The sequence below is a fragment of the Lagenorhynchus albirostris genome, chromosome 14, assembly GCF_949774975.1.
Source record: "Lagenorhynchus albirostris chromosome 14, mLagAlb1.1, whole genome shotgun sequence".
NCBI classification, from domain to species: Eukaryota; Metazoa; Chordata; class Mammalia; order Artiodactyla; family Delphinidae; genus Lagenorhynchus; species Lagenorhynchus albirostris.
The window spans coordinates 4,475,298-4,501,440 of record NC_083108.1 but is presented as its reverse complement, the minus strand read 5'-3'; the positions used below and the strand labels follow the sequence as shown (position 1 = coordinate 4,501,440).

The 26,143-nt window shown below is 38.8% G+C and overlaps 1 protein-coding gene across 1 annotated transcript in view; it reads left to right on the top strand.

The window, feature by feature from the left end:
* Nucleotides 1-5,055: 5,055 nt before the first annotated feature.
* C14H18orf63 (chromosome 14 C18orf63 homolog) overlaps nucleotides 5,056-26,143 on the top strand; it is a 33,482-nt gene continuing 12,394 nt past the window's right edge. The window contains exons 1-9 of the mRNA XM_060170454.1: nucleotides 5,056-5,102; nucleotides 6,013-6,095; nucleotides 8,688-8,856; nucleotides 11,311-11,389; nucleotides 13,327-13,383; nucleotides 15,157-15,268; nucleotides 16,173-16,214; nucleotides 17,671-17,747; nucleotides 25,198-25,307. Of these exons, the coding sequence (XP_060026437.1) occupies nucleotides 8,723-8,856; nucleotides 11,311-11,389; nucleotides 13,327-13,383; nucleotides 15,157-15,268; nucleotides 16,173-16,214; nucleotides 17,671-17,747; nucleotides 25,198-25,307 (611 nt within the window). The 5' untranslated portion in view covers nucleotides 5,056-5,102; nucleotides 6,013-6,095; nucleotides 8,688-8,722. The remainder of the gene's footprint in view (nucleotides 5,103-6,012; nucleotides 6,096-8,687; nucleotides 8,857-11,310; nucleotides 11,390-13,326; nucleotides 13,384-15,156; nucleotides 15,269-16,172; nucleotides 16,215-17,670; nucleotides 17,748-25,197; nucleotides 25,308-26,143) is intronic.

The window sequence follows — 26,143 nt, the reverse complement described above, 5'->3', positions numbered from 1 at the left end:
AACATGCTAATGCCACCATTTTCTGAGCACGTGTCCCAAGAAGCCTGTAGCTTAGCTGCACAACGATGATTACCTCACCTTTTTCTTGTCTCTAATTACCTTTCCTCACACTCCCCGTGCTCCTGACACCCCAGCTTTATTCCATAAATATCCCAAGTCCCTTGCCTTTGGGGAAGTGGATTTGAGATTAGTTCTCCCATCTCCTCACTTGGTGGCCTTGAGAATAAACCCTTTGTCTGCTGCAAACCTCAGGGTCTCAGCGTTTGGCTTGCATGTCAAACAAACCTGGCTTGGTAACACTACAAAAAGTAAAACTGTTTTATTTCTTCCCCAGTTTAGGAAAGTGGGGAAAAGAAGCTAAATGCAGCAACAGCAGCATGAAAATAGTTTAAAATGAATGAGCGTGTGGACCTAACACCAGTCCAAGGTGCTCAATGCAGCCACGTAAGTGTACAAGTAACATGAATGATGGAGAGGGCAGTGGAGTTCTCGAAAGCTGGGAGTCCCATATCAGAAACACAGCTACCTACCTAAAGAAAAATACCATCTAGGACCTCTAAGGCTGACGCTAGAAGGAAGTAAAAGTTTCTTCTTTCTAGGTATGCAACTGCATCCCTCCATATCCTTCCTTCCCTGATTCCCTCACTGATTACTGATACCACTCTCCACCGCCTACCACTACGCTACTCTCCTTGACACTCTAGCACAAATGTGGATAAAGAGCCCTTTCTTTGCCTTCTTACAGCAGAGCCAGAATATTCAAATGAACTTTGCTAAAGGATAACCTAAAAGAATTTTCCACTATGAGAGCCTGACATAGTTCATTCACCTTTAATAAATGAAGCAGTGATGCCAATTCAAAAAGTCTGTCTGATTGTCAAATCTCAGGTGACTGTGAGGCGCACACCCAGTGAGGACCCTTTGTAGGGGCCCTTCCTTCTAAGTCCCAGTCTCCCTCTGTATGTTTGAGGGCAGATGATTATACTCTACCCATAAATACAATCTCAGACATCCCAGTTCTTCGAATTCCAGTCCAAGGTGCAGGCTGAACCCAGCCGTAACGCCCAATCTAGGTCTTGTCATCTTAGTTCCAGTTTCCAGTCTAAAGATCTGACTCTTCCCCAGGTGGTTCTTCTGAGAAATGACCTTCATTTTCATGTGGTACTTGGCTACCCACAAAGTATGATCTAATCTTTGCATGTCCTAACGGTTTACACATGATTTAACACAATGCAAGAATCTTAATCTTTATAAAAGATACATACAGGTAACTAGTGGGTGGAATCCTTAAGAGCATTCCTTCCCATTTTGAATGCCTGTGAGTGAGATAAAGGGAAACTTAAGTAACTCATATACTTGGAAAATTGAATAAGCTTGCCCACAAGCTTGTCATCAAAATGTATCCTGTGAGGAAAATTTTTCCCTGGATGAAAATTCTTGCTGGCCCTATAACATTCTGTGGTTTTTTGTTAATTAAAAATTATGATGTAATGTTTTATACATATAAATGGATGTGCATATATATTTTGAAGCACAGTACCATAAATGAACACCAATGAACCCTTCACTTGACTTGGGAACAGTGGGCGGCTCCGATATCCCATTCTTCTGCCTCCCCAAAATCATTATTATCCTGAATTGTGTTCATGATGTCCTTGCCTATTAAAAAAATTAGTTTTGCACATATGGATATATCAACAAACAATTTATTCAGCTTTCCTGGAGAACTATTGAGCTTTATAAAAATAGGATTATACTGTATGTAGTCTTCTGGAACTTTCTTCTCCATTCAAAATTATGTTTCAAAAATTCATCCATATTGAATAGAAGGAAATACAAAACAAAAGAACAAGAATGGTCTTAGCAGCATTCTTCATAATAATTCTAAGCTGGAAGCACTCAAATTGTCCTTCAACCTCAGGAAGGATAAATATATACACACAATGGAACTCTATCCAGCAATGAAAATGAATAAAATACTGCTGCCCTCAACAATATGGATGAATCTTATGAATATAAGAGTTTGTGTTGTATGATTCCATTAACTTTTCAAAACAAGCAAAATTAATGTATGGTATTAGCAGTTGGGACAGTAGTTACCCTAGAGGAAGTGGGTAAGTGGCTGGGAGAGGACATGAGGAGTACTTCCTGGATACAGGTAATGTTCTATCTTTAGATCTGGGTGGTAGGTATATAAAGGTGGTCATTTTCGAAAAAAATTCGAAAAACTGTCTAAGTGTCTACAGTAAGTCCCCTACATACAAACCTTCAAGTTGCGAACTTTCAAAGATGCGAACGTGCATTCACGTGTCCAGTCACGTAAGTTAGTTCACGTGTCTGGCATACATTGTTACGTGTGTGCATCCTCTACAAGTGGTTGTGCTTTTGTGTACTTTACTGTACGGTACTGCTGCTGTGCAACACAAGGAGCTTACTAATGACGACCCGATGGAATTGGAAGCTCAGAGAAAGGACGAAGAGAGACAAGAGGAAGAAGTAACTGAAGAACCGAAGAGATTCACCACGCAGGAAAAGGCAAGGGGATTTTCTTTATTTGAGGAGGCAATGTTAGCTTTTGAGGCACAGGACCCAAACGTAGAATGGTAAACGGAGGCTGCAACAGCCATTCAGAATGCAATCCAGTATTACTGTCACCTATGACGAGAAAAAAAGAGCTACTACGCAGACATCACTGGATCATTTTCCAAGAGGGTAGACAGAATTAAATCCAGCAAGGAACCAGAACCTGTGCCATCAACGTCAGGCGTGAGTGAAATGGCAGCTCGCCCTCCGTCTCCCACTGCTGACGATCCTTCAGCTCTACCATCTCCCACCTCCCCTCCCTCCTCCAGTCAGTAACCTCTTGTCTGTTCACTCGATGCCAGCCCCTGTATGCCAGCTGCTGTACTATACTACTGTACATTTCAAGGTACTGTACTGTAAGATTTTAAATGTTTTCTTTATTTTTTGTTTTATGTATTATTTGTGTGAAGAGTATTATAAACCTATTACAGTACAGTACTATATGGCCGACTGTGTTAGTCGGGTACCTAGGCTAACTTTGTTGGACTTACAAACAAACTGGACTTACAAACGTGCTCGTGGAACAGAACTTGTTCCTATGTAGAGGATCTGCTGTACTTATGATATGTTCATGTTTTAATTTTGAAAGTTTTATCCATATTATTGCATATAAACGTAGTTCATTTTTTTCTTTGCTGTATAATATCCAATTTTGTAAATATAATTCAATTTATCTATCTGTTCCCCTGTCCCTGAACATTTGGGATTTTGTTTTTGCATTTACTTATTTTATTCAACAAACAATGCTGCTACAAACATATTTCTTGGTGCACATATGTAAGAGTCTCTTAAGGGGAAGTGTATATAAGTAATTTCTAAGTCTAAGGGTATGTTAATATTCAACTTCAGAAGATTACATCACATTGTTTTCAAATTTACATTCCTACATTCCAACAGTGTATGGAGATCTTATTCTGCATCCTTACTAACCCTTAAAATTTTGCCAATACTATGGTATTTCGTTGTGGTCTTATTTAGGTTTAATAATTAATGAGGTTGAATATCTTTTCATAGGCTTATAAGCCATCCTTTTTCTTCCTTCTGCAAAATACCTGTTCTTGACCTTAGTGCTTTTTTCTATGACTGACTGTCTTACTCTAATTGATTTGTGAGAGTTCTTTATATAATCTGGAAACTAATCACTTGTGGGTTACTTTTATGAAAATATCTTCTCCCAACTTGTGGCCTGTCTCTTCACTTTATTTTACTTTTGAAAAACAAAAGTTTTTAAAAGCTTTTTATTATAGAAATGTTCAAACACACCACAAAAGTGGAGAAGATAGTAAAATACATAAAAGCACAGATAATAATAGGAACCTTCACTCATTTTCAACAATTATCAAAACATGGCCAATTTTGTTACCTCTTTGTCACCACCCTCATCTCCCACGGGATCATTCTAAAGCAAATCCCAGATATGTCATTTCATCCATAAATACTTCTATACGTCTGTGAAATAAGGATCTTATAAGTATTACCTTTAGATGTTATTTTGCCATCTAGAAAATAATTCCTTAGTACAATTAAATATACAGAGTATGCAAATTTATGACTTTCATAAATAGTTTTTATAGTTTATTTAAATCAAGATCCAAATAAAAGCCATACATTTTCACAATACACACGGCTTATCAAGCCTAACTGACCCTCTTTAACCTCTGGCCTCGCGTCCCTACCTCTCCTTCCAGCTCCACTGCAGCCAGCTGGTCACCCTCCCGCCTGCCTCAGGCGTTCTGCTTGTACTCGCGATTCCCTCCCTTACAACGTCCTCCCCCGACCTGTGTGTGGCCGCCCACTCCCATCTCCTTTCTGTCCTACATGTCACCTTCTCCATGAGGCCTCGCGACCTCCGAAAGGGCCTCTCCCGGCACTCCGTCTCCCTGTCCCAGCACACCTATCACCATCTTCCAGACCGACATTTTACTCACTTATCGTATTAATCTATCCCCCAACCCTCAAGTAAAATGTAAGCTCCAGGAAGGCAGGGAACGCTCTTAGTTCAATGCTCCATCAGTGGCTCCTACAAAAGCTCCGGGCACTCAGTAGGCGCTTAATAAATACCTAGGAACTAGCCCTTGCGCCCGGCTTCCGCTCCACGCCACGCTGCAGGGCCCCCCACTCAGGAAGTTCCACCGCCGGACATTCAGCGGATTCAAGGGCCGCCCTGCGCATGAGGCCGAACAGCCCGTCAGTGCGGCGAGCGCGGGGCTCGGCACCTGTGGCTCCCCAGCGGCCATACCGCGCACATGCATCCTACCTCGCTCTGCAAGACAGCAAGGGCCTCGAGACGGGCCACAGCAGCGCCAACGCCGGCTCTTCTCTCGGGGAACCACGAGCGTCGGCAGAACAGCGCAGGCAGTCAAAAGCTTTGGCGGGAAAAAGTACGGCGCGCGGGGCATTCTGGGAACGCTCGGGCTTACGCTTGGGGTCGCGGGGGGGCGCAGGGCATTCTGGGAGCGGTACCTCAGAGACGCTGGGAGGACGCTGAGGATCGCAGGCCCGCGGCACGGGAGACTGAGGTGAGGAGGCCGTTACCTGGGAGACCAACTTCTTGTCTGAGCCAGAGACTGAGAGGGCGAGCGGGGGAGGTCGCTGCAGGCCGGGCCGCCTCACCGCGCAGCTCGTGCGTTCGCGTCAGGGGACGACGGCTCTGAGGACGTTGCTTTGACAGGACGCGCGTGCTGAAGAGCTAGTTCTAGCTTGTGAAAAGGGAAAAGGAAAGGAACAAAGAGTCGTTCTTTCACGAAGGCCCACAGGTTCCAACAGTAGGGCACCTTATTTAATCGGTAACTTATAGAACCGCCTTTTAAATAAGGTGCTTAAGCTAAATAAAGACCTTGGAGATGTTTCCACCAGTTCCATGCTGTGTGTTAAGAAGATGGGGCCCGGCGGGGCGGGGCTGGGGGAGCTGGCCTGTTGACCTTGGGAGCCATCCGTGGGCCCGCAGGAATCCGACCTGCAGGCAGGCTTTTTCCCACCGAGGGCCCCAACAGAGGGCGAAACTGCCGCTCCAGAGGGGCCGAAAGTTGCTTAGACCTCAGCGCCCGGGCGTGCACAGCGAGTCTGGTTCTCCTGGGGTTTTTGAGTCATCACATGGAGAATCTTGTAGGGACCTGTTCCTTACTGGTAGCACTTCACCAGGGCAGAAATGTGGTCAGAATTTTATTTTGGAGTCAGCAAGTTTTCCATTTGTCAGCTTGGACGTGAAAGATGCTAGTCTCCGATCAGTATGTTAATTAACAGTTTATCCATATATGTTATATATAGTATATCCGAGTTTCGAGCCTTAACGTTACAGTTCGTATACAATCTAGGGAAAAAACCCAAGCTTTTAATTTGTAAGTTTTGCCAATTATGAACTGAAAAAAAATTGTTTTAATGTAGTTCTAAATAGCAAAGTTAAATAAATTCTCCTATATTCCTAAACAGGTCGGTGTTGTTTACATACAGTTTTCCGAGCACTCTTGGAAGATTGACAAGAGAAGGGGAGGACCACTCGCAGGAATTTCTTGGTGACTTTGCTGGAAGATATTTAAAGGAAAAGTGAGGCAGAAAGTACTTTTAGTGGGAAATGTGTTTTAGAAATGGAAGTAACAAATCTCTAACTTTCGCCCATGTTTTTGACCTATTTCCATTCAAATATGCACAGTTGTACCTCTGGGCCCAAGCCATAATCAGTTCTTTGTTTTATATTTTACTTTATATATTATTGATGCCCTTTACCAAAACGCTTCAGAGGAAGTGAATTTTAGCAGAATTGTGAAGTAGATTGTGTTGGCCTTGGAACTTTGTACTTCATTTTTATTTTATTTATTTATAATTTTGGCTGCACTGGGTCTTCGTTGCTACGCGCGGGCTTTCTCTAGTTGCGGCGAGCAGGGGCTACTCTTCGTTGTGGTGCGTGGGCTTCTCATTGCGGTGGCTTCTCTTGTTGCGGAGCACGGGCTCTAGGCATGTGGGTTCAGTAGTTGTGGCTCGTGGGCTCCAGAGAGCAGGCTCAGTAGTTGTGACGCACGGGCTTAGTTGCTCCACGGCATGTGGGATCTTCCCGGACCAGGGCTCGAACCCGTGTCCCCTGAATTGGCAGGCGGATCCCCAACCACTGTGCCACCAGGGAAGCCCTGTACTTCATTTTTTTAAAAAAATTTCACAACAGTAAGCATTTACATAGGAGAGTAGAAAAGCAGAGAGAAGGAAGGACTGTTTCTATTTTTAATATCAGAAATCATCTTGATTAGGTATTTAACACCTTGTGTGACTTTGTTTGTGTTAATCATTTCCAAGAGTACTTCCACTTTTAAAAGAATCTAAGTGATCTTTAATGATGAAAATTTCAAGCACTGTGGTACTTGAGTGAGAAAGATGTGTGGGGAGCAGAAGGGCATTGCCACTATTCCTCGAATGGCACCACAGAGACATTTGGCTACTGAGATCAGACCTAAGGCTGGTCACACTCCAGGTTCCAAGACTGATATGTTACTACTTTTCTTCTTAAAGAGAGAAAATATGTAGGTGTTTAAAGGTTTGAATTACTAGAATACCAGTTACCTTCCCTGGATGTATTTGTGTGCCCTAGAGAAATTGAGCTTAAATTATATGCTTTATTTTTACATTGCAGTTTTCTTTTCTGTCATAAATAAGATAGACTCCAAAGGTATGCTCTGTGAATTATCAACTGTAAAATGTGTCCCACATAGAAGTTTGAAAGCCAGATAATCAGTGGAAAAGGAAACTAGATAAAAGTTTAGAGATCTCAGTAAACATTTTCTTTCGTGTAAAATAATGAAAATATATTCTTCAACTTTGAAGTGCTTTATAGAGGTAACCTAAAACAGCAGAAGACTTTGCTATACATTTTTATTTTTTAAAAATTATTCTTGTTGGGCTTCCCTGGTGGCGCAGTGGTTGAGAGTCCGCCTACTGATGCAGGGGACATGGGTTCGTGCCCCGGTCCGGGAGGATCCCACATGCCGCGGAGCGGCTGGGCCCGTGAGCCATGGCCGCTGAGCCTGTGCGTCCGGAGCCTGTGCTCCGCAACGGGAGAGGCCACAACAGTGAGACGCCCGAGTACCGCAAAAAAAAAACAAAAAAATTATTCTTGTCATAGGGAAGATTTCATTTTCCTGAAAACAAAATGAAACTTAAGAATAGCCAGAAACTTTAGAAGGAATTTGTTAAATAAAAACAATATAGTAGGACTTCCCTGGTGGCGCAGTGGTTGAGAGTCCGCCTGCCGATGCAGGGGACACGGGTTCGTGCCCCAGTCCGGGAAGATCCCACATGCCGCGGAGCGGCTGGGCCCGTGAGCCATGGCCGCTGAGCCTGCGCGTCCGGAGCCTGTGCTCCGCAACGGGAGAGGCCACGACAGTGAGAGGCCCGCGTACCACCAAAAAAAAAAAAAAAAAACCAAGCAATACAGTAGAAACATATCTAGTACCCAGAACAGCATAGGCATTTAATACACATTGCTGGGGGGTTTTACATTATTTGTATTCAAATTATTCTATTTGTTGTGTAGAACTGCAGGTTTAAAATTCTAGCTTATATTTTTGGGGTGACAAAAGTGTTCTAAAATGTATCGTGATGGTTGCAACTCTGTGCATATAATAAAAACCATTTAATTGTACACTTTATTTATTTATTTATTTATTTTGCGGTACGCGGGCCTCTCACTGTTGTGGCCTCTCCCATTGCGGAGCACAGGCTCCGGACGCGCAGGCTCAACGGCCATGGCTCGATGGGCCCAGCTGCTCCGCGGCACGTGGGGTCTTCCCGGACCGGGGCACGAACCCGTGTCCCCTGCATTGGCAGGCGGACTCTCAACCACTGCGCCACCAGGGAAGCCCTAATTGTACACTTTAAATAGGTGACTTGTATGGTATATGAATTACATCCTTATAAAACTTGTCCCCCCCCCCGCAAATTCTAGATTATCGTTAGAAAACCTCAAAGGTAAAATGTGAATGATATTTAACTGCTGATGTTTGCTAACTTGTTTTTATCATCTTATACTAACACAATATCAAATATTCTGTAATGAATTGGTATCGAAACCCTATTGGTAAAATAGTTTGCTACCCTTTTATTGTTGTTTATTTTTAAAGGCCTGATTACTGAGACATTCAGTCAACAAGAAAGTATGAATGACTCTAGGCAGCAGTCACTGTTCTTCATCACACTTCCAGATTTACACAAACTCTGTGCTGTCAGGATAATATTGAGTAATGGAGTGGCAGATAATGAGATGAGGAGTACACAGCTGAAGATATGCAGGTAAAAAAACACATCTTATAAATAAGACTTTATAAACTTTTTGAGACCTTTAAGAGCTGTTTTAGTAGTATCTCCTTTAAAGCAAAATACTCATTTACTCAATCTGTTTATATAATTTTGAAATAAAGGAATTCAGTTTTGTTCTAATCAGGTATATTGAATTACATTTAGGGGAGGACTTGAAATACTTGAGATAGACTATCTCACTGTTGAGTTTTTATATTTGTGGCTTCTTGTCTGATATTTTAATTTAAATATTTTATAGACATTGATGAATTAAATCAGGGTCCCAAAACATAGAGATAGTAATAAATATATATGAAGTACCTACTGTTTTTGAAGCACTTTAGGAGATACTGTAAACATTTTAGATTAATATAATTTTTAAATTTTCAGGTTGATATAAGAGTATTTCTGAAGAGTATTTCTCCAAGAACTATCTTGAAATATGACCCAAGATAGTCTTCGAAAAACAGCTTAGTTGAAGCCTAAAGTATAACACTGTGATTACTGAAGTCCCACCATGTATTAGTCCCTTAAATTGTTTGAGACATTCAAAAAAGAACTCTTAGAATACGTAACAATATTATATCTGTAACTGAATTTCTTGGAGAGGAAGAAACACGTATAAGATTGCTAGGGGCCAGAAATAAGACACTCTTGGGGTGTCCTCCATTTTGCTCTTATTTATAAAACTTTTCTCCTGCCCACTGTATATTTTCCCACTCAGGTGCAGCCAGGAGTCTGTACCCTTCCTGCTAAAGTACAATTTGATACTCATTGAGCATTCACTTGTGACCCCTTTGGGAAACAAATAAGTAGAAGACCTTAAGAGAGATTTTTTGCTGTTCACCCTCATATGGGTCATGCCCAAAGAGAGGGGTGTTTTGACTCATCGTTCCAATCACTGACAAAGAGGCTGGAACAGAGACAGCAGAGACGTTGTGTCAGACAAAGGCAGGCCTTGCAAAAGCACGTACCTGCTGCACCACAGTTCCAACAAAGATGAGGCCACCAGAAACAGATTGACCCATCTCACCTTTTGATGTAATCCCATACACGCACACTCCTGGTTTTTAAAATTTGTTTCCTTGATGATTAATAATTTTGAAAATTTTTACATTTCTACCTCTATTCCCTTTTATGTTTTTCCCATTTTTTCCAACAAAATTATTGATGGTAATTTGAATTGTAATGATTGTTGTTGTAAGTTCATTTGGCTTTTGAATACTGAACTAAAACTGCTACACCACTTCATTCTGGCTTGGAAAAAAATTCCTTTTTGAAGAAAAAGCATCTAGTCAATAGTTCTCACACTAAAGTAGTTGATAACTTCACTGATGGGTGAATCCTTAGACTCTTTCCTCAAGTGCTTCTGACCACTACTTTAAAAAAAAAAAAAAGGAAAATGGAAGAAACAGGAATTTAAAAAGCTGGATTCTTCACAGTGGTTAGACTTTTTCAGGTCTATACTTAAGATAAAATTGGAGGGTTTTTTTTTTGTTTTTTTTTTTTGCTGTACGCGGGCCTCTCACCGTCGTGGCCTCTCCCCTTGCGGAGCACAGGCTCCGGACACGCAGGCCCAGTGGCCATGGCTCACGGGCCCAGCCGCTCCGCGGCATGTGGGATCTTCCCGGACCGGGGCACGAACCCGTGTCCCCTGTATCGGCAGGCGGACTCCCAACCATTGCACCACCAGGGAAGCCCAAAATTGGAGTTTTAAAAGAGAAATTTTGGGGACTTCCTTGGTGGTCCAGTGGGTAAGACTCTGCACTCCCAATGCAGGGGGCCTGGGTTTGATCCCGGGTGGGGGAACTAGATCCTGCATGCATGCCACAACTAAGAGTTTGCATGCTGCAACTAAGAGTCCGCATGCCGCAATGAAGATCACACGTGCTGCAACTACGACCTGGCGCAGCCAAAATAAATAAGTAAAATTAAAGAGAAATTTTGGTTCACAGATGAAAGGAGTTAGGAAACAGATGCATGGACAAGTTTTCATATTAATATATCTAAAACTTTATAATTCTCGTAATTCAAATCTTGCCTGATTGCTTACAGTGTTCAAGGTAACATGCTAAGTGTGGGGAGAGATACAGAAATCTATAATACAATCCTTGGCTAGAAGAAACTTAAACTTTTGATTGGAACTAGGCAATTTTTTTTTTTTTTTTTTGTGGTATGCGGGCTTCTCACTGTTGTGGCCTCTCCCGTTGCGGAGCATAGGCTCCTGATGCACAGGCTCAGCGGCCGTGGCTTACGGGCCTAGCCGCTACGCGGTATGTGGGTTCTTCCCGGACCAGGGCATGAACCCGTGTCCCCTGCGTCAGCAGGCGGACTCTCAACCACTGCGCCACCAGGGAAGCCCGAACTAAGCAATTTTTAAATGTTCTGGTAAAGTAAAAACAGAGAGTGGGCAGTCCACTTTGAAATTAATACATTTCATCTCCACAGGCAATTGCTGTTCTTGCACCAAGATATCCTGACATCACCTGTACCTGAAATATTTACCCAAATTTGGGTGGTGATGACGGTTAGTATTTTAACATTTTATAAAGTATTATTACTAATTATTGGGAGCAATATTGATAAACATTAATTCAGATATTAATTATAGCTCAAATTGAACATGGTTTATGAAGACAAATTACGTTGTGTTGTAGGTTGATCAAACCATTAACAGACTTTAACTTTGATATACCTGATGTTTAAGATCCATTTTTGTGGCTCTAAATTCATATTTAGTTTTCCCTGTCATTAATGTTAAGATAAAGATTATCAATGAATAAAATACGTTACAGCATAATTTCAAGATAGCACAGACTTAATCCTTTCCTTATATTTTATTCTTTAGAATTACATTTAATATAAAAGAAGAAGTTTCTTGTTCCAGCAGATCTCCAATTGTTTTTAAAGAACTTAGATCAATAGGTTTTTTTTTCTTTTGAATTTTATTTTATTTATTTTTTTATACAGCAGGTTCTTATTAGTTATCCATTTTATACATAGTAGTGTATATATGTCAATCCCAGTCTCCCAATTCATCATACCACCACATGCTCAATAGTTTTTTTTAATTTGGAAATTTCACTAAAATTTTTTCTTAGTAAAATTAGAACAAGAACTATATTTCCAGTGCTGTATATAACTGGGAATGATAAATGAAGTACCAAGAATCTTTATAAAAATTATATTATCCTGAGATTTTTGTCAAAAATCTTTCTGAAAATCCTCTTATTCTGAGATTTTAATTCCCCAGAATCTAGTGAAATCAATATTTAATAACAATGCTGATAGACCATTCAAAATCTTCTTCAGGTCTTTTATTTCTCTTCTAGGTTTTATGGTTGTATGTCCATCTTTTATCTTTTCATCCTTAATATAGCTTTTAAGAAAGACAAGCTGTTGGTGAACCAGTAGACAGTAAAGTCTCTTATTTGTGTTCTTTTCTACCTGAAAAAATTATGAAACAAGGAGGACATTGTTTTAGAGTTCTAGTAAATTCTAGTATCCTAATCTTAGCAAGAATAGTAAGAGGAAAATTGCCATCTAGTAATATGTTTTACTTTCTTACAAAGATATTACACGCTGTAAAAATTTTTACAAAAATATTTAAAATAGAAAATGGGATTATTATACATACTATTTTGAAACTTACCTTTTATTTCCCCATTAGCAGCCTGGGTATTGTTCTGTGTCAGTACATATATTTTACTCATTTTTAAGGATTTCATTGTATGGGTGTATAATAATTTAATTATTACCTTCTAATGCTCATCTGAGTTTCTAGTCTTGTGCTATTATAAACAATGCTTCAGAAAGTGGAAATTATATCATTTTTATTTATTTGGTAGTTTCTGTGGGTTAAATTCTTAGATGTTGGATTTCAGTACATTTTAAACTATAATCTACATGCTGCTAAATTGTGCTCTGAAAAGCTTGTACTAGATTACATTTAATAAATAGTGTATGAGAGAACCTATATTTCGACATCCTCACAAGCACTAAATATTAGCAGTCTTTGCGTATCTGCCACTTTGTTAGGTTAAAAATATCGATAATATCTTCTTTTAATTTCTGTTTCATTGGTTAGTTGGAACACCTTGGCCTTTTGAACTTTCTCTTGATCTTCCACTTGTGTCCATTTTCCTTATTCATGTTTAATAAATTATTGTTTATTAGGAAAGGTATTAAATGTTTATTATATGAACTTCATTGGCCTTTTCACTTATATGGTTTCTGGATTCGGGTCACTCCCAGAAAGGCTTTCCTCACTTTGGAATGTACCCACGGATTCTATTTCAGGAAGAGAATGATTATTACCTGCTTCTTTGTCCTGGGCATAGAAACTGTTGAGATGATGGCCCTCTGCTTTACTCTGCTGTATAATGTTTAAATTCTTTATGTAGTGCATTATTTAATAATATATTTATGTTAAGTCCTTCTTATCAATGTGGATTTTTTTAATAGATACCATTTTATAAAGCTGGAAAACTTAATGCCTATATTGAAAAATATGGAGCTAAGGTAAGTTTTAAAAAGGATAATAATTCCAGACATTGTTTATATTGATTTTGTATTCAACTTCTTTTGTGAGTAAACAAAAACTGGAGTACCTTTCTCATAAGTTATTGCTATGCATGTGAAAGAACCCAACATTTTTTTTCCCAGAACAATTATTTTGTGCACATTTAGTAGAGAAAGACGGGAAGAGTCTTAATTTTGTTGGGTACTTTCTTGCAGGCATTTTATGTGGCATAATTTCACTTATCATCTGTATCTTCCAAGAATAAAATATCCCCATTTTTACGGGTGAAGAAAATGAAACCCAGAGAGGTGAAAATATTGTCCACAATCATATAGCTAATAAGTAGGGGAACAAAACAGTATAGATTGTATTTCCCGTGGTGGTGAGTGTCTGGATCTTAGCAAGAAAAAAAAATGAATACGTGGAGTTGAGCACCTGTCATGTCTCAGTTGCTCAGGCCGTGGAGACTTTGGGGGAGCTCCCTTCATGTCTCTGCATTGATCTCTGAGGCACTGTATTCTTGGTTATTCTAGCAGCCCATCCAGGCATCACTGCTGGCCTCTGTTCCTAGACCTAGTGGGGTTAGGGTTAATGAGGTTTTCGGGCATCTCCAAGATGAGATGCTTTCTTTAAGTTCTAGGATGATAAGATCTCAACAATACCCGGAGATTGTTTGCAGTTCCCTGAGAAATGTTTGAATAACCTGAAAGCTGGTTTTAGCCATCATTTACAATCTGTGGGAAGGCAGTATTCTTTCCCACCCTTGTGGAGACTTCATGATTATGCTCAGTTTTTCTTTATATAGATATTTTCTACATGATAATAATCACAGCAGGTATCTATAATATACTGAGCACTTTACTTGTTTCTGGAGATAAAGCTGTGAACCAGATAAACTTCTAGCCTTCAGGAATCTTAAAGTAGGAAATAATTCCCTCCTTTTTACTTATTGGGTGACAGTTACTTTGGCTCGCTCACTTTTCTACATGCTAGCGAAGGCAATGGCAGTGTTTTCTTCTGGGCTACATTTGTAAGGACGTTTGTATAGCAAACAGCCCTGAGAAGTTTCCTCATATGCATGTGCTATTCCATATGTAACTGAATACTCAAGGAGGGACTCCGCTGATCTCAGAGTTTCTCTCTATGCAGCTCTCTTCTCTCAATACTTAACCCCCAAACTCTACCTTCTTTGGCCTCCCTGGACTCTCAGTTCTGTCTGCTCAACCCACAGAGCCCACTGCCTCTTCCAGGATTCCTCCTCCCTGCACTGCAGCCTGGAAACCCTCTTTAATCAATATGCTGGGGGTACTCATGAATTTCCCATCTGATCATTAAAAATTCTGTACAAGTAGAGATACTCTGCTGGTTGCATGTGTGCCCATGTAAATATTTAATTGTTTTGTGATATTGAACTAGAGTGAACCATAATGCGAAATATTACAGTGTAGTTCTGGACTTGTTTCCTTTGTGTACAGCAAAATACAAAGTAAAGTTTAAGGTCCTAGCACTGGAGCTCCAAAAATTTAGGCTTATTGAGCCAGGATAAGGAGGTAGAATTTGCCCATTATAGTCATAGTTTCAAAGTGAATATATTTTAACACTTCTTTAACTTTAGAACCAGATAGGATTAGCTGTAGTGATGACTATAACTTATATCCAGGATAGCCCAGTTTGTTAGGTGGTGATCTAAACACACAGACATTTTTCTCTGAGTTTATAGGGACATAACAATTGCTGTGAACTTGCCCATATTTTGTGCTTTAATATTTTAGGTGGAGGCTCCACAACGAGTAATTCCTGTAATTCTTCAAAACTGCCTTTCATATTCACTCACAGCTAGACTTGCTCCAGCCTGGAATAAAGCTGGCCATCTCTTGGTGCAAGGTGACTTTATCTCTTTCAGTCATTGGGGCTTTCTGAACTAGCTTACTGCTATTATGTACATGTGTTTTTAATTTTAAGATATATTATTGTTAGGGAATGGTTTTTAAAGCATAGCCCCAAACAAGGATTCTCAAGCAAGCCCACATCAACATAAGTGTCATCTCCTTACTTTGGGATTATATCTAGAGGGCTCCTAGTGTTTCTTTGAAAAAAAATGTTTTTATTATAGAATACTTGACGTTTAAAGAGGAATAAATATAAGTTATGTAGCATTATAATAAAATGAACACAAATTACCAGCATTGTTGGAACCAAAAGTCTGTTCGAATTTTTTGTTGAGATCTGTTTTCTAAATATTTTATACCAGGAATAAATATTTGAGGGAAGAACTGGGTATTTCTGTACTTTTAATTGAAGAGATACTTTTTGAGTGATTATATTTTTTCTCTGAATTGTCATTAGATATTCATATAAAACTTCATTTTATCTATTTATTCATTTATTTATTTTGGCTGTGTTGAGTCTTCATTGCTCCATGGGCTTTCTCTAGTTGCGGCGAGCGGGGGCTACTCTTCGTTGCGGAGCACGGGCTCTAGGCATACGGGCTTCAGTAGTTGTGGCACGCAGGCTCAGTAGTTGTGGCTCATGGGCTCTAGAGCGCAGGCTCCGTAGTTGTGGCGCATGGACTTAGCTGCTCCACGGCATGTGGGATCTTCCCAGACCAGGGATCGAACCTGTGTCCCCTGCATTGGCAGGTGGATTCTTAACCACTGCACCACCAGGGAAGTCCCTAAAATTGTATTTTAAAGCATTTTTCATAGCTTTGATAATTTTACATAAAAAGGTTATATTAAGCATGATTTATAAGTTTTAATAATATGGCATATCCTATGAATTTTTTAAGGAAGAGAATTTCTTTCTCAGATGGGAAAGCAAAGTGCTGTTGGTAAGTAAAAATACATAAGTTAATAGTTAAAACATTAATATAATAACAGTTTAAAGAATGGTACAGATGGTTAGGTTGTTAAAATCTTGATGATTAGGTTATATGAGAATTTAATCATATATTGTTATAATCACAGTTTTACTCAGGAAGTCACCTCTGGTTCAAAATATACGTTCTACTTACATAAGAAAAAAAATTCACTTCTCTTAATTGGAATAAAAGCTATATTTTTAATTTCTCTACTTAAAGAAAACTGTGACCAAAAAGGAGTTTAATTCTGCAGGCATTTATAAAGTATAGTTTCCAGAGCCATATCATAAGAATTCTTTAGTACTGTTGTAAGTAAAAACTTTCTTTTGAGTACATGCTTCTTTTTCTTCTTAAAAAAAAAAGGTTGTCCAAAGAGACACAGATGATCTAAAACACACAGTTTACAATATGGTTTAATCTAATTCTTTCATTGATGTGCATGGTTGTATTGCAGGTAGACATGTTCCTAAATAGTAGTCCAGAGATAGCAGATGGGGGAAATCCTGAGCCAAGTAGACATTATTGTCAGTCATGGTAGCTTTTACCACCATTTGGCCACAGCCTTAAATCTCAGACTAGCACATGTAATCCACAGAGTATTTTCTCTGAGTTGACTTCCAAGCTGAAGCCTATTTGCCCTCATTGCTCTGGTTTTATGTTTAAGTTGGACAGTGGCAGTCACTGTGTATTAGGTCTGGATGAACGGGTTCATTACCTAAATTTTGTTCCATCTCCAAACACTGTCAGGAGACTACAGCTGTCGGAGGTTAAAGATAACAGCTTAGGAGAGCAAAATTCCTCGCTCACGTGTTAGAATTTTTTCTTCTAGTTTTACTGAATGTAATATTCTATGGCAAAACTGACAAATTATAGATGTGTAACACTACCAGTACACCAGAAACCCCCTCGTGCTTTATTCCAGGTACCACTATCTGACTTGTATAAGTAATTTTAATCACAAGAAAGCAAGATAGAAGCCTTGGGGCTCTGAAATATCTGGAATATATCTGCCAGTATATTTGAGGACATTTGTTAGTAAGACTAGTGAAGTCAAAAGCATGGCCTGGTACCTCTTCTAATTTAAGAAGAGCCTTTATCTTTCACATAATAGATGTCAGACTTCTAAAAAGTATTTGTTGAGTTTTCCTCTCAATTGTGGGATGTCTCATTTTTCTTATTGTAACCCTACCCTACACATGCATACCCACATATGCTTTTGTCTTCTTTTAGATGTCTCATCTATAGACCATCAAATATTATATGGTGATTATTTGAATTTTACCATGTGGGAAAAAAATCCGTTCTTAACTGAGTTTCCAACTTGAATAAATTGAGTTAAATTAATTTCTTTTGTTACTAAAATACTTAATTCGATAGGATGGAGTAATAATTCTGGAAAGTTCATGGTTAATAATTTTATTTTCAGTATTAGACATCAATGTAACAGAAACTCAAGTTTGTCTAAGCATAGAAGCTTACACAATCAGACTGCCACCACCTCAGGTACCACATATTTTGATTTCTATAATTAACCTTACTATACTTACTGTATAATTAATATATTTATTATTAATACTGATATGCTAGGAGGTTTTAATTTTTAACAAGAAGAGTGATAAAGTTTTTATTATCAAAATCCATATTATTAAATGCTTGCTATATTGATATTGTCCTAAATCTGTTTATCAAAGAAAACACGATTCTGTCAGTTTAACACAGATCTAATTATATTACTCCCTTGCTCAAAAATCTTTTTAGGTAGCATTCAAGACTCCACAACCCTGCCCTGCCTCAGCACCCACTTCGTGCCTCTTCTTTCATCTCCAAATATTAAAAATGCTATTTCAGCTCATACTAAATGTAATAACCCCCCATTGGCATTATTAGAGCTTTTTCTTTCTCATCTATTTTTTACACATAACAGTTTTTTCCTTCTTAGTGGAAGGATGTATCTTTTATTTTGCTGATTCTCATAGCACCCAGCATAGAATCTTAACACATTAATGGTAACTCAGTAAATGTTATTTTCCTTCTTCTATGACAGTGGTTCTCAACAGAGAAGGGTGGAGGGCAAAATAAGTGATTTTGTTCCCCGTGAGACATTTGTAATGTCTGGAGAAAACTTGGCTATCACAAAGTGGGAGGGGTGTGTTGCTACTGGCATTTAGTGGATAGAGGCCAGGATCCTGCTAAATATTCTATAGTACACAGGACAGCAACCCCACTTCCATCCCCACAAAGAGTTTTCCAGCCCAAACTGTCAGTAGTGTCCAGATTAAGAAACCTCACTCATAGCACAGATGACTCTTCCTTTGTTTAGAGTGCCCCTCTGAGTGGCTATACATTATGCTTATTCTTTAAGAGCCAGCTCAAATGCTACTTTATTCATTTCTCTATAATTTTTTGATTACCTGTTATGTTGAGGCAATAGACAAGTCAAAAACGAATAGGATCTACTTTCTGGCCTTCAAGAGTTATGTAAGCCAGTAGGAAAGCTGACCTGAATATAAATAATTGGAATCGTTACTGAGTCAAAGCTCGTACTGCCTGCTGCACAACAGTCCAGTAAATTGAAAGATGAGGTGTTGGGGCAAGGAGTAGTCACTTGCCAGCAAACCGAGACTGTGGTGGACTAGTATCCCAGAGACCCATTTTACCTGAGTTAGAGTTCAGGCTTCTTTTATACTAAAAAGGGAGGGGTGTGGCTAGTTGTTGCAAACTTCTCCGTGCCGAATTCTTTGTTCTTGCAGCTGTCCACGTAGGTCAGGTCGCTATGTTCCTGTAAACCTCCAACAAGACAAGTGTTATTCTCTGTTCCACAACTTTTTATCTCTATATGAACGAAAAGTGTTATACCTTTAAAGGTCAAACCTGGGAGGCAGAGCCTTGAGAATGGGCCATCGTGTATATTTCAAGTTTGTTCTTCTCTGTTACAGATTGGGCGGCATAACATGAGTATCTGGTACTGATGAGGAACCTTCCCAAGGCTCCAAACCCACTGTGGTCTCTCACCCTCTTTTAAACCTTCACACTACTCTTCACCATGCTCACATACTTATTTGTATTTTTATTTAGTTAGTTACTTTAATATTATTTATTTATTTGGCTGTGCCAGGTCTTAGTTGTGCCACGTGGGATCTTTGTTGGGGCATGCGGATTGTTTAGTTGCGGCATGCAAACTCTTAGTTGCGGCATGTAGGATCTTGTTTCCTGACCAGGGATCGAACCCGGACCCCCTGCATTGGGAGCACGGAGTCTTAGCCACTGGACCACCAGGGAGGTCCCCCTATTTGTATTTTTAGAGTTATACTCATTTCTGTATCTCCAACTTGCCTTATAATTAGCTTCTTAGGGACCAATATTGTGTTTTACTGCCCTTTGAATTTCCTACAGATGATACTTCTGTTTTATATATCTGAGATTTGAACCAATTAGAGAATGACAAAGCAGAGTATGACATATAGAGATCAGAACACCACCTTTATTACTAGGATGAGAATATAATTTATCATCCAAAATGAACACTTTTGAGAGTGAAAGGGGCACTAGCTAACCTAATGGGATACTGGCCCAATGTGTATGAACTGGGTTATGTTAAAAATTAAAATGAGATCAGTCAAAATTGTATTTATTAAGAATTTATTGTGCATAAAGCTATAGTTTGTGAACTGGGAGTCTTCAAACCAACAGTGGAATGAAGCTCAGAGGTGTGTTGTTCTAGGACGGCTTATATAGCAAAAATGTGGAAGCTGTTTGGTCTTTATAATGATTGGTTATAGCAGTGGGGTTTCCAAATGACAGGGGATTGGTTAAAAGTTATTGTAGCATACCACTTTGGAAAACAGTGTGGTTCATTTATGATTTTTGGAGGCATTTACAAGAAATAATCTAAGTTAAATTTTGCTTGGGTTGCAGAATAAGCTAAATTAGGTTTTGCCTTTGTAGCTTAACTGGTATTGTCTGCCTAAGGAATTTTCAAGTTTGGTCTCCATTTTAATTATTTTAACAGATATGCGGTCACACTGTTTATTACTGAAAAAGAAAAACAGCTACTGGAGAATGTGACCTGTCTGAACCCTAGAATTAGGTAGATTGACCCACGAACTTATGGCAGTAACAGAAACCCACAGATTCACTTGGGAGATCAGGCACCATTCCCAGTATGACTGAGAGAATACAGAAACTCTTTGCCAGCAGGCCAGCTCCCAAGAGGATGAGGTAGGAGTTGTCCCAATTTTACCAACCAGATAAGCCATCCCATCTGCCCTGGGAGGGGTGAGTGAAGGAGGAGAGTGACATCATGAATATGTGTTAGTACATCGTTCTCGACATGGAAGCAAACACCAGAAATGGGGGAGATACGCTCCTCTCTTCTGTTCAACATTTACACTCAACAGATGCTTGTTCAGTTTATTTAAATTGATTCCCTAAATTATAATTCCTCATCAGTTCCTCTAAATCTCACTTTACTTATACTTTTGATATGTCATTTTTCACCTCCAGACTGCTATAAAAATTAGTTTCATATATGTCTATGTTCCTACTAAGTTGTAATTTCTTTGAGAGTCTGGGTCCTGCCTTATTTGCCTTTGTTCCCAATATACTAAAAGATAATTGGATTGAATTTTCATTTTATCAAAATCTAGTATTGGTTATAGGTCCGGAGGGGGGAATAAAGGTGAGGAGGAGGATATTTACCATCTCTCTCCTTTCCAGTTCATCTTCTACACTTTCATTCTCCTTATTAAAAATCTACCATGGCTTCTATTATCAATAAGATAAAATCTCAACTCTTTAGTATAATATACCAGTCGACCCAAATTCATCTCCCCCATCATTGCTCTCCAAGTAGCCAAACTACTAATTGTTTCTCAAAGATAACATGGTCTTTCATACTTGCATGTGTTTGCTCATACTGTTCTCCAAGCTTGTCGTGTCCATTCTCTGGCTTATCTTCCCACTCGTCTTTCAAGGCTTATTTCAGATATCACCCTTCTGTGAAGACTTACACAACTCCCAAGACTCATCTCTCTCTGTGCTCCCCTGGCCATGTGTATCACATATTCTTGTCCACGTAACTATCTCATTAAACTTAGAAGTCTTAGAAGGAAGGGCCTGTGTCTTAATTGATTTTTCTATCATCAGAGCCTACCATACTACCTGTCACTCCAGTAAATATTTGTGGAATGAGTGGAAGGTTGAGTGGAGTAGAAGACTAATTTATATGTTGAACTAAGTGACACTTGTTTCTATATCCTATTTAACTCCTGTGGGCTACAAATTAGTAGTTTTCTAAATTCTGATCTTTGATCCTATCTAGGCAAATTTTAAGACAGTTTATCATAATTCATTATGAGAAATGGGATTTTAGCCTTTATCTTTAGAGTTTAAATGGATTCAAGAAGTATTTGAAACAATAATTTACTCATTTATCAAATTTTAGACTATTTTAAACTTTAAAATAATGCATTCCTGACAGTTAAGTGTTTAAAAAGAAGTTTATATGCATAAACTGCCGTTTTACTGGTTGATGCTTTACGATTATAATTGAATCCACAGTTACATGAGGAACATATTCCAGAATAGCATTATGTAATCTTAAGCTATTTGCCTTGATCATTTAATTATACAGAAAATTTGGGAAATGGGCACCTGGAAACAAATTTGTATTTACTCCATAGACAACTATTTATTGGTTGTCATTATGTATATGTGCATGGTGCTGATGGAAGACATCTTTTCCTTCCAGAAGTTTTTATCTTGGTCAGAAGAAAAGGCATGCGCACACAACTTACCAGGAGAAAGGAACATTTCCTCAGCACCGGTTAAATTCACACACCGAAAAAATTCAGTATAGGCTTAGAACTACATTAAAGTCCCCAGTTCTGCACTTAGTAGCAGTGCCTCTCTGGGCATGTTACTTAATTGCCCTGGATCTCTTGTAAATTGAAGGTAATGATATTTACCTCATACAATGTTAGGAGGTTAATGGGATAAAGTACATTAAGTGTACATAGTAGAGGTTCATAAAGGATGGCTATTGTTATTTATAAGTAAATCGAGACACAGAGTTTAAGTAATTTGCTGTAGGTCATAAAAGTGAATAGATTCAGGATTTAGATTTTGTCCTTCCACTCTCTTCTTTCTACTACACTACATCATACTTCCTTCACCTAGGCTTGGGTTCCTTGGCTCAAATTTTTATGTCCCAAAGAGCCTTACAGAAGTACATACCTAATAAGTATTGAGTAAAAAACACAATTGAATAGCAATTTTTTTGGCAATAGAGTATCAAAATAATTGTTATAGGAACTATGTTTCTTTAGGAGTTCAGAGAAAAAGGAGATGTCTGAGGGAATTCATATTTGAAACCTTTGGAACTTTGACAAAATTTTCCTCTCTTCTTGAATCAGCTCCTTTTTTGATTTCTCTGAAACTGTTTTGGTTTTTTTTCCCCAGAATCTCCTCCATTCATTCATGGCTCATCTTTCTCTTATCACAGTGTAAATGTTGCTTATCACACTGTAAATGGAACCCTTGGGTTCCATTTTCAGCCCTCTTTTCTTCTCCTTCACAGGCTCACCCATTCCAGTGTTGAACCTATACAATGATACCTCCCAGACATCCTTGTATAATTTCAGCTTGTCTGTCCTTTCTCTGATACTTTCACATGAATGTACTAATGGTACTCAGACCCAGTTGTGTCTAAAACTGAATTATTTACTTGTCACCCTCCCCAGCCCCAACTCTGCTCCTCCTTTGAATTTACTCTTTTGGTCACTGGCATCAACAGCCAGTAAGTTACCCAGCCAGAGGCTTCAGGGTCATCTTTGGTTCTTGCTTGCTATATCCAATCGCTCTTCAATAGTCTACCTTTGTCTTTGAAATCTCTTCCTCTCTGTCTTCATTTCCAGTGCTCTAATTTAGACTCCTTTCCTTTCCTTGAACTATTAAAATGGTCTCCATTTTGGCCTTCCTGTTTCCAGCATTTTTCCTTCTTGTTCTCTAATTTTTCCTCACAGTGTCAGCAGAGTTCTCTTTCTAAAACAGATGTCCCCAACCTAAATATCTCTAGTATCTCAATGTTGCCTACGAAAGATAAAGTCCAAATTCTTTAGGTTGGCATTATAAGGAGGAAGTGATATTTATTTGAGTACCTTCTTATGTGGGTTTGCTCACATAAGGACACAAATATTTGTTAAGTAAATAAATGCAAAGAGTTAATAAATGATAGGTAAATCAGAGTCTGTTGGGGTGTATAGTGAAGAGGTGAGTGGTTTGCTGGTCTTCAGAAAACTCTTAAGTTGAGAAAGACCAATATAAACATAGTGCTAGTATCATGGAGATCCCTGCAGCAATTGCCTTGAGTCCCTGAATAGTGTAGAAAATACTCAGAAGGATATAAACACAAGCTGTGTAAGTAGATGTATGTTAGAACTCATAAACTGCAAACATTTGGAACTGATACCCACCTTCTCTGAATTCGATTTCAGGTTCTCTTTTCCCTAAATAATTTATTCATCCACCTGCAGCCAGTCTTTTCTAACAGTCATAACCATTCCTGCACTGACCATCTTTTTCTTAACACACAGCTCAGGCAACTAATCTCAAGCACAGAGTATCACAGCACAAGATTTATTTCCAGTGTACAGCACAATAGGTATCTTTTCATTCTTGGTGTCCTTTCAACATGACCAGCGCTTATCATCTTCCTCTTCCTACATCCATGGTTTTTTGCTCTGCCCTGCTCCCCATTTCCGTTAATCTAATAAATGCAGTGGAAATTCAGAGAAGGATAAGTCACTGAATGTGGAGGAGAAGGGTCTAGATTTAGGCCTGTAAGGTTTGTATTGGTAGAACTCAGATAAATCAGAGTGGGGGCAATGCTTTAAGCCAGTGCATTGTTAAAATGCTTATGACTTGTCCAGGCAATAAAAAATTGGCCAGGTTAGCTGGAGTTCATTGAAAAGCAGTAGGCAATAAAGTTAGAATGTTGTTTCCCAAAAGATGGATGATAAGGGCAAATGATTGTGAACCATTCTCTCTAATCTTAATACAGTGTCCTCTCACCCATTAATACTTTATTTTCCACCTCACTTGAGGTCTCTCTAATCTCTGGCTCACTGTAAGAAAATGCCCCACACTTCCCAGGGTGAGAAAACTTTAAGTGGCAAGTTGTTGGCTGCCTACAGGCTTCAATACCCTACAGACAGGGCACCTGAGGACTGCAGAAAAAAGCATTCCAAGACATGGAAAAGGGATACAAAAGGAGAGTGAGAGTATTGGCTCTGTCCTCTCGCCTCCAAAAGACCAGATAGAGGTATAACTCCCTAACACATCCTCCACTTAAAAAAATTTTTTTTTTTTTTTTTTTTTTGTGGTACATGGGCCTCTCACTGTTGTGGCCTCTCCCGTTGCGGAGCACAGGCTCTGGATGCGCAGGCTCAGCGGCCATGGCTCACGGGCCCAGCTGCTCCGCGGCATGTGGGATCTTCCTGGACCAGGGCACGAACCTGAGTCCCCTGCATCGGCAGGTGGACTCTCAACCACTGCACCACCAGGGAAGCCCCTAAAAATTTTTTTTTTACTTTAGTTAAGATGCTATTCTGACAAAATGTAAGCACCTTCCTTTGGACAGAGATTCAACTTCTTATAAATTAACATAATTAAAGAAACTGAAAACCAGTTCAAATAAGTACAAAATAGGAGTTTGGGTTTGGAAGATAAGAGGGAAAGCATGAAATATTTGATATACTGTATAGAGGAAAAACAGGATGAGCTGACACACTGATTACATTATGTAAAGTGGTTGTGTATGATCCAGTGTAATAGCCTTTGAAACTATATAATGCATAACTAACTGTGTGTAATAAATCTGTGTTGTTTAATGTTTCTTTTTGTTTGCCAAATTCTTTTGAGGACTTATGCATTAAAATCTTATTTCTATTCAAAGCTAAGAGAATTTGATATTTCTCAAAGTATTATAAAGGATTTTGAAACTAACAAGAATGCTGTTATTACGGGACATTCGATTTTGAGCAACTGGTGCTATGTTTTGCCAAGGTGAGATTTAAATTTGTAATATCTAGGGTGGGTTCAAGATAGTAGTTGTCTCTTATTTTGCTTCAACATTGATATGTGCAAAAGTATAAACCATTTTTGTGAATTTTTGAAACTGAATTATCACTTTAAAAAGGTATTGAAACAATATTGTCATACAGAAGCCATCAAATTACTAAAATAATTTTGTTATACATTTACATTTTTTTTTTGCTGAACATATATCCAACAAAGCAGCTTTACTGAGAATACATAATATATTGAATATATAAAGTACTCTTACAATTCAACAATATACAATTCAATTAAAAAATAATTAAAGATTTAAACAAGTAATTCACCAAAAAGATATATGGGTGGCAAGTAAGCACATTGAAAGATGCTCAACATCATTAGCAGTCATTAGGAAAATGCAAATCAAAACCACAATAAGATACTGCTACATAACTACTAGTATAGCCAAAACTAAAAAGCCTGATATAATATTGATGAGAATGTGGAGGAACTGGAAAACTTATACATGATTGGGAAGAATGTAAAATGGTACAACCACTTTGGAAAACAGTTTGGCAGTGTCTTTAAAAGTTAAGCATATACTTACCATGCAGTTCAGCCATTCTACTCCTAGGGGTTTACCCAAGAGAAAGGAAAGCATATGTCCATACAAAGATTGACATGTATACACTGATGTGTATAAAATTGATGACTAATAAGAACCTGCTGTATAAAAAAATAAATTAAAATTTATCTAAAAAAAAAAAGACACAAATGTTCATAGCAGCTTTATTTGTAATAGCCAAAAACTGTAAACAACCAAATGCCCATTAAAAAGTGAATAG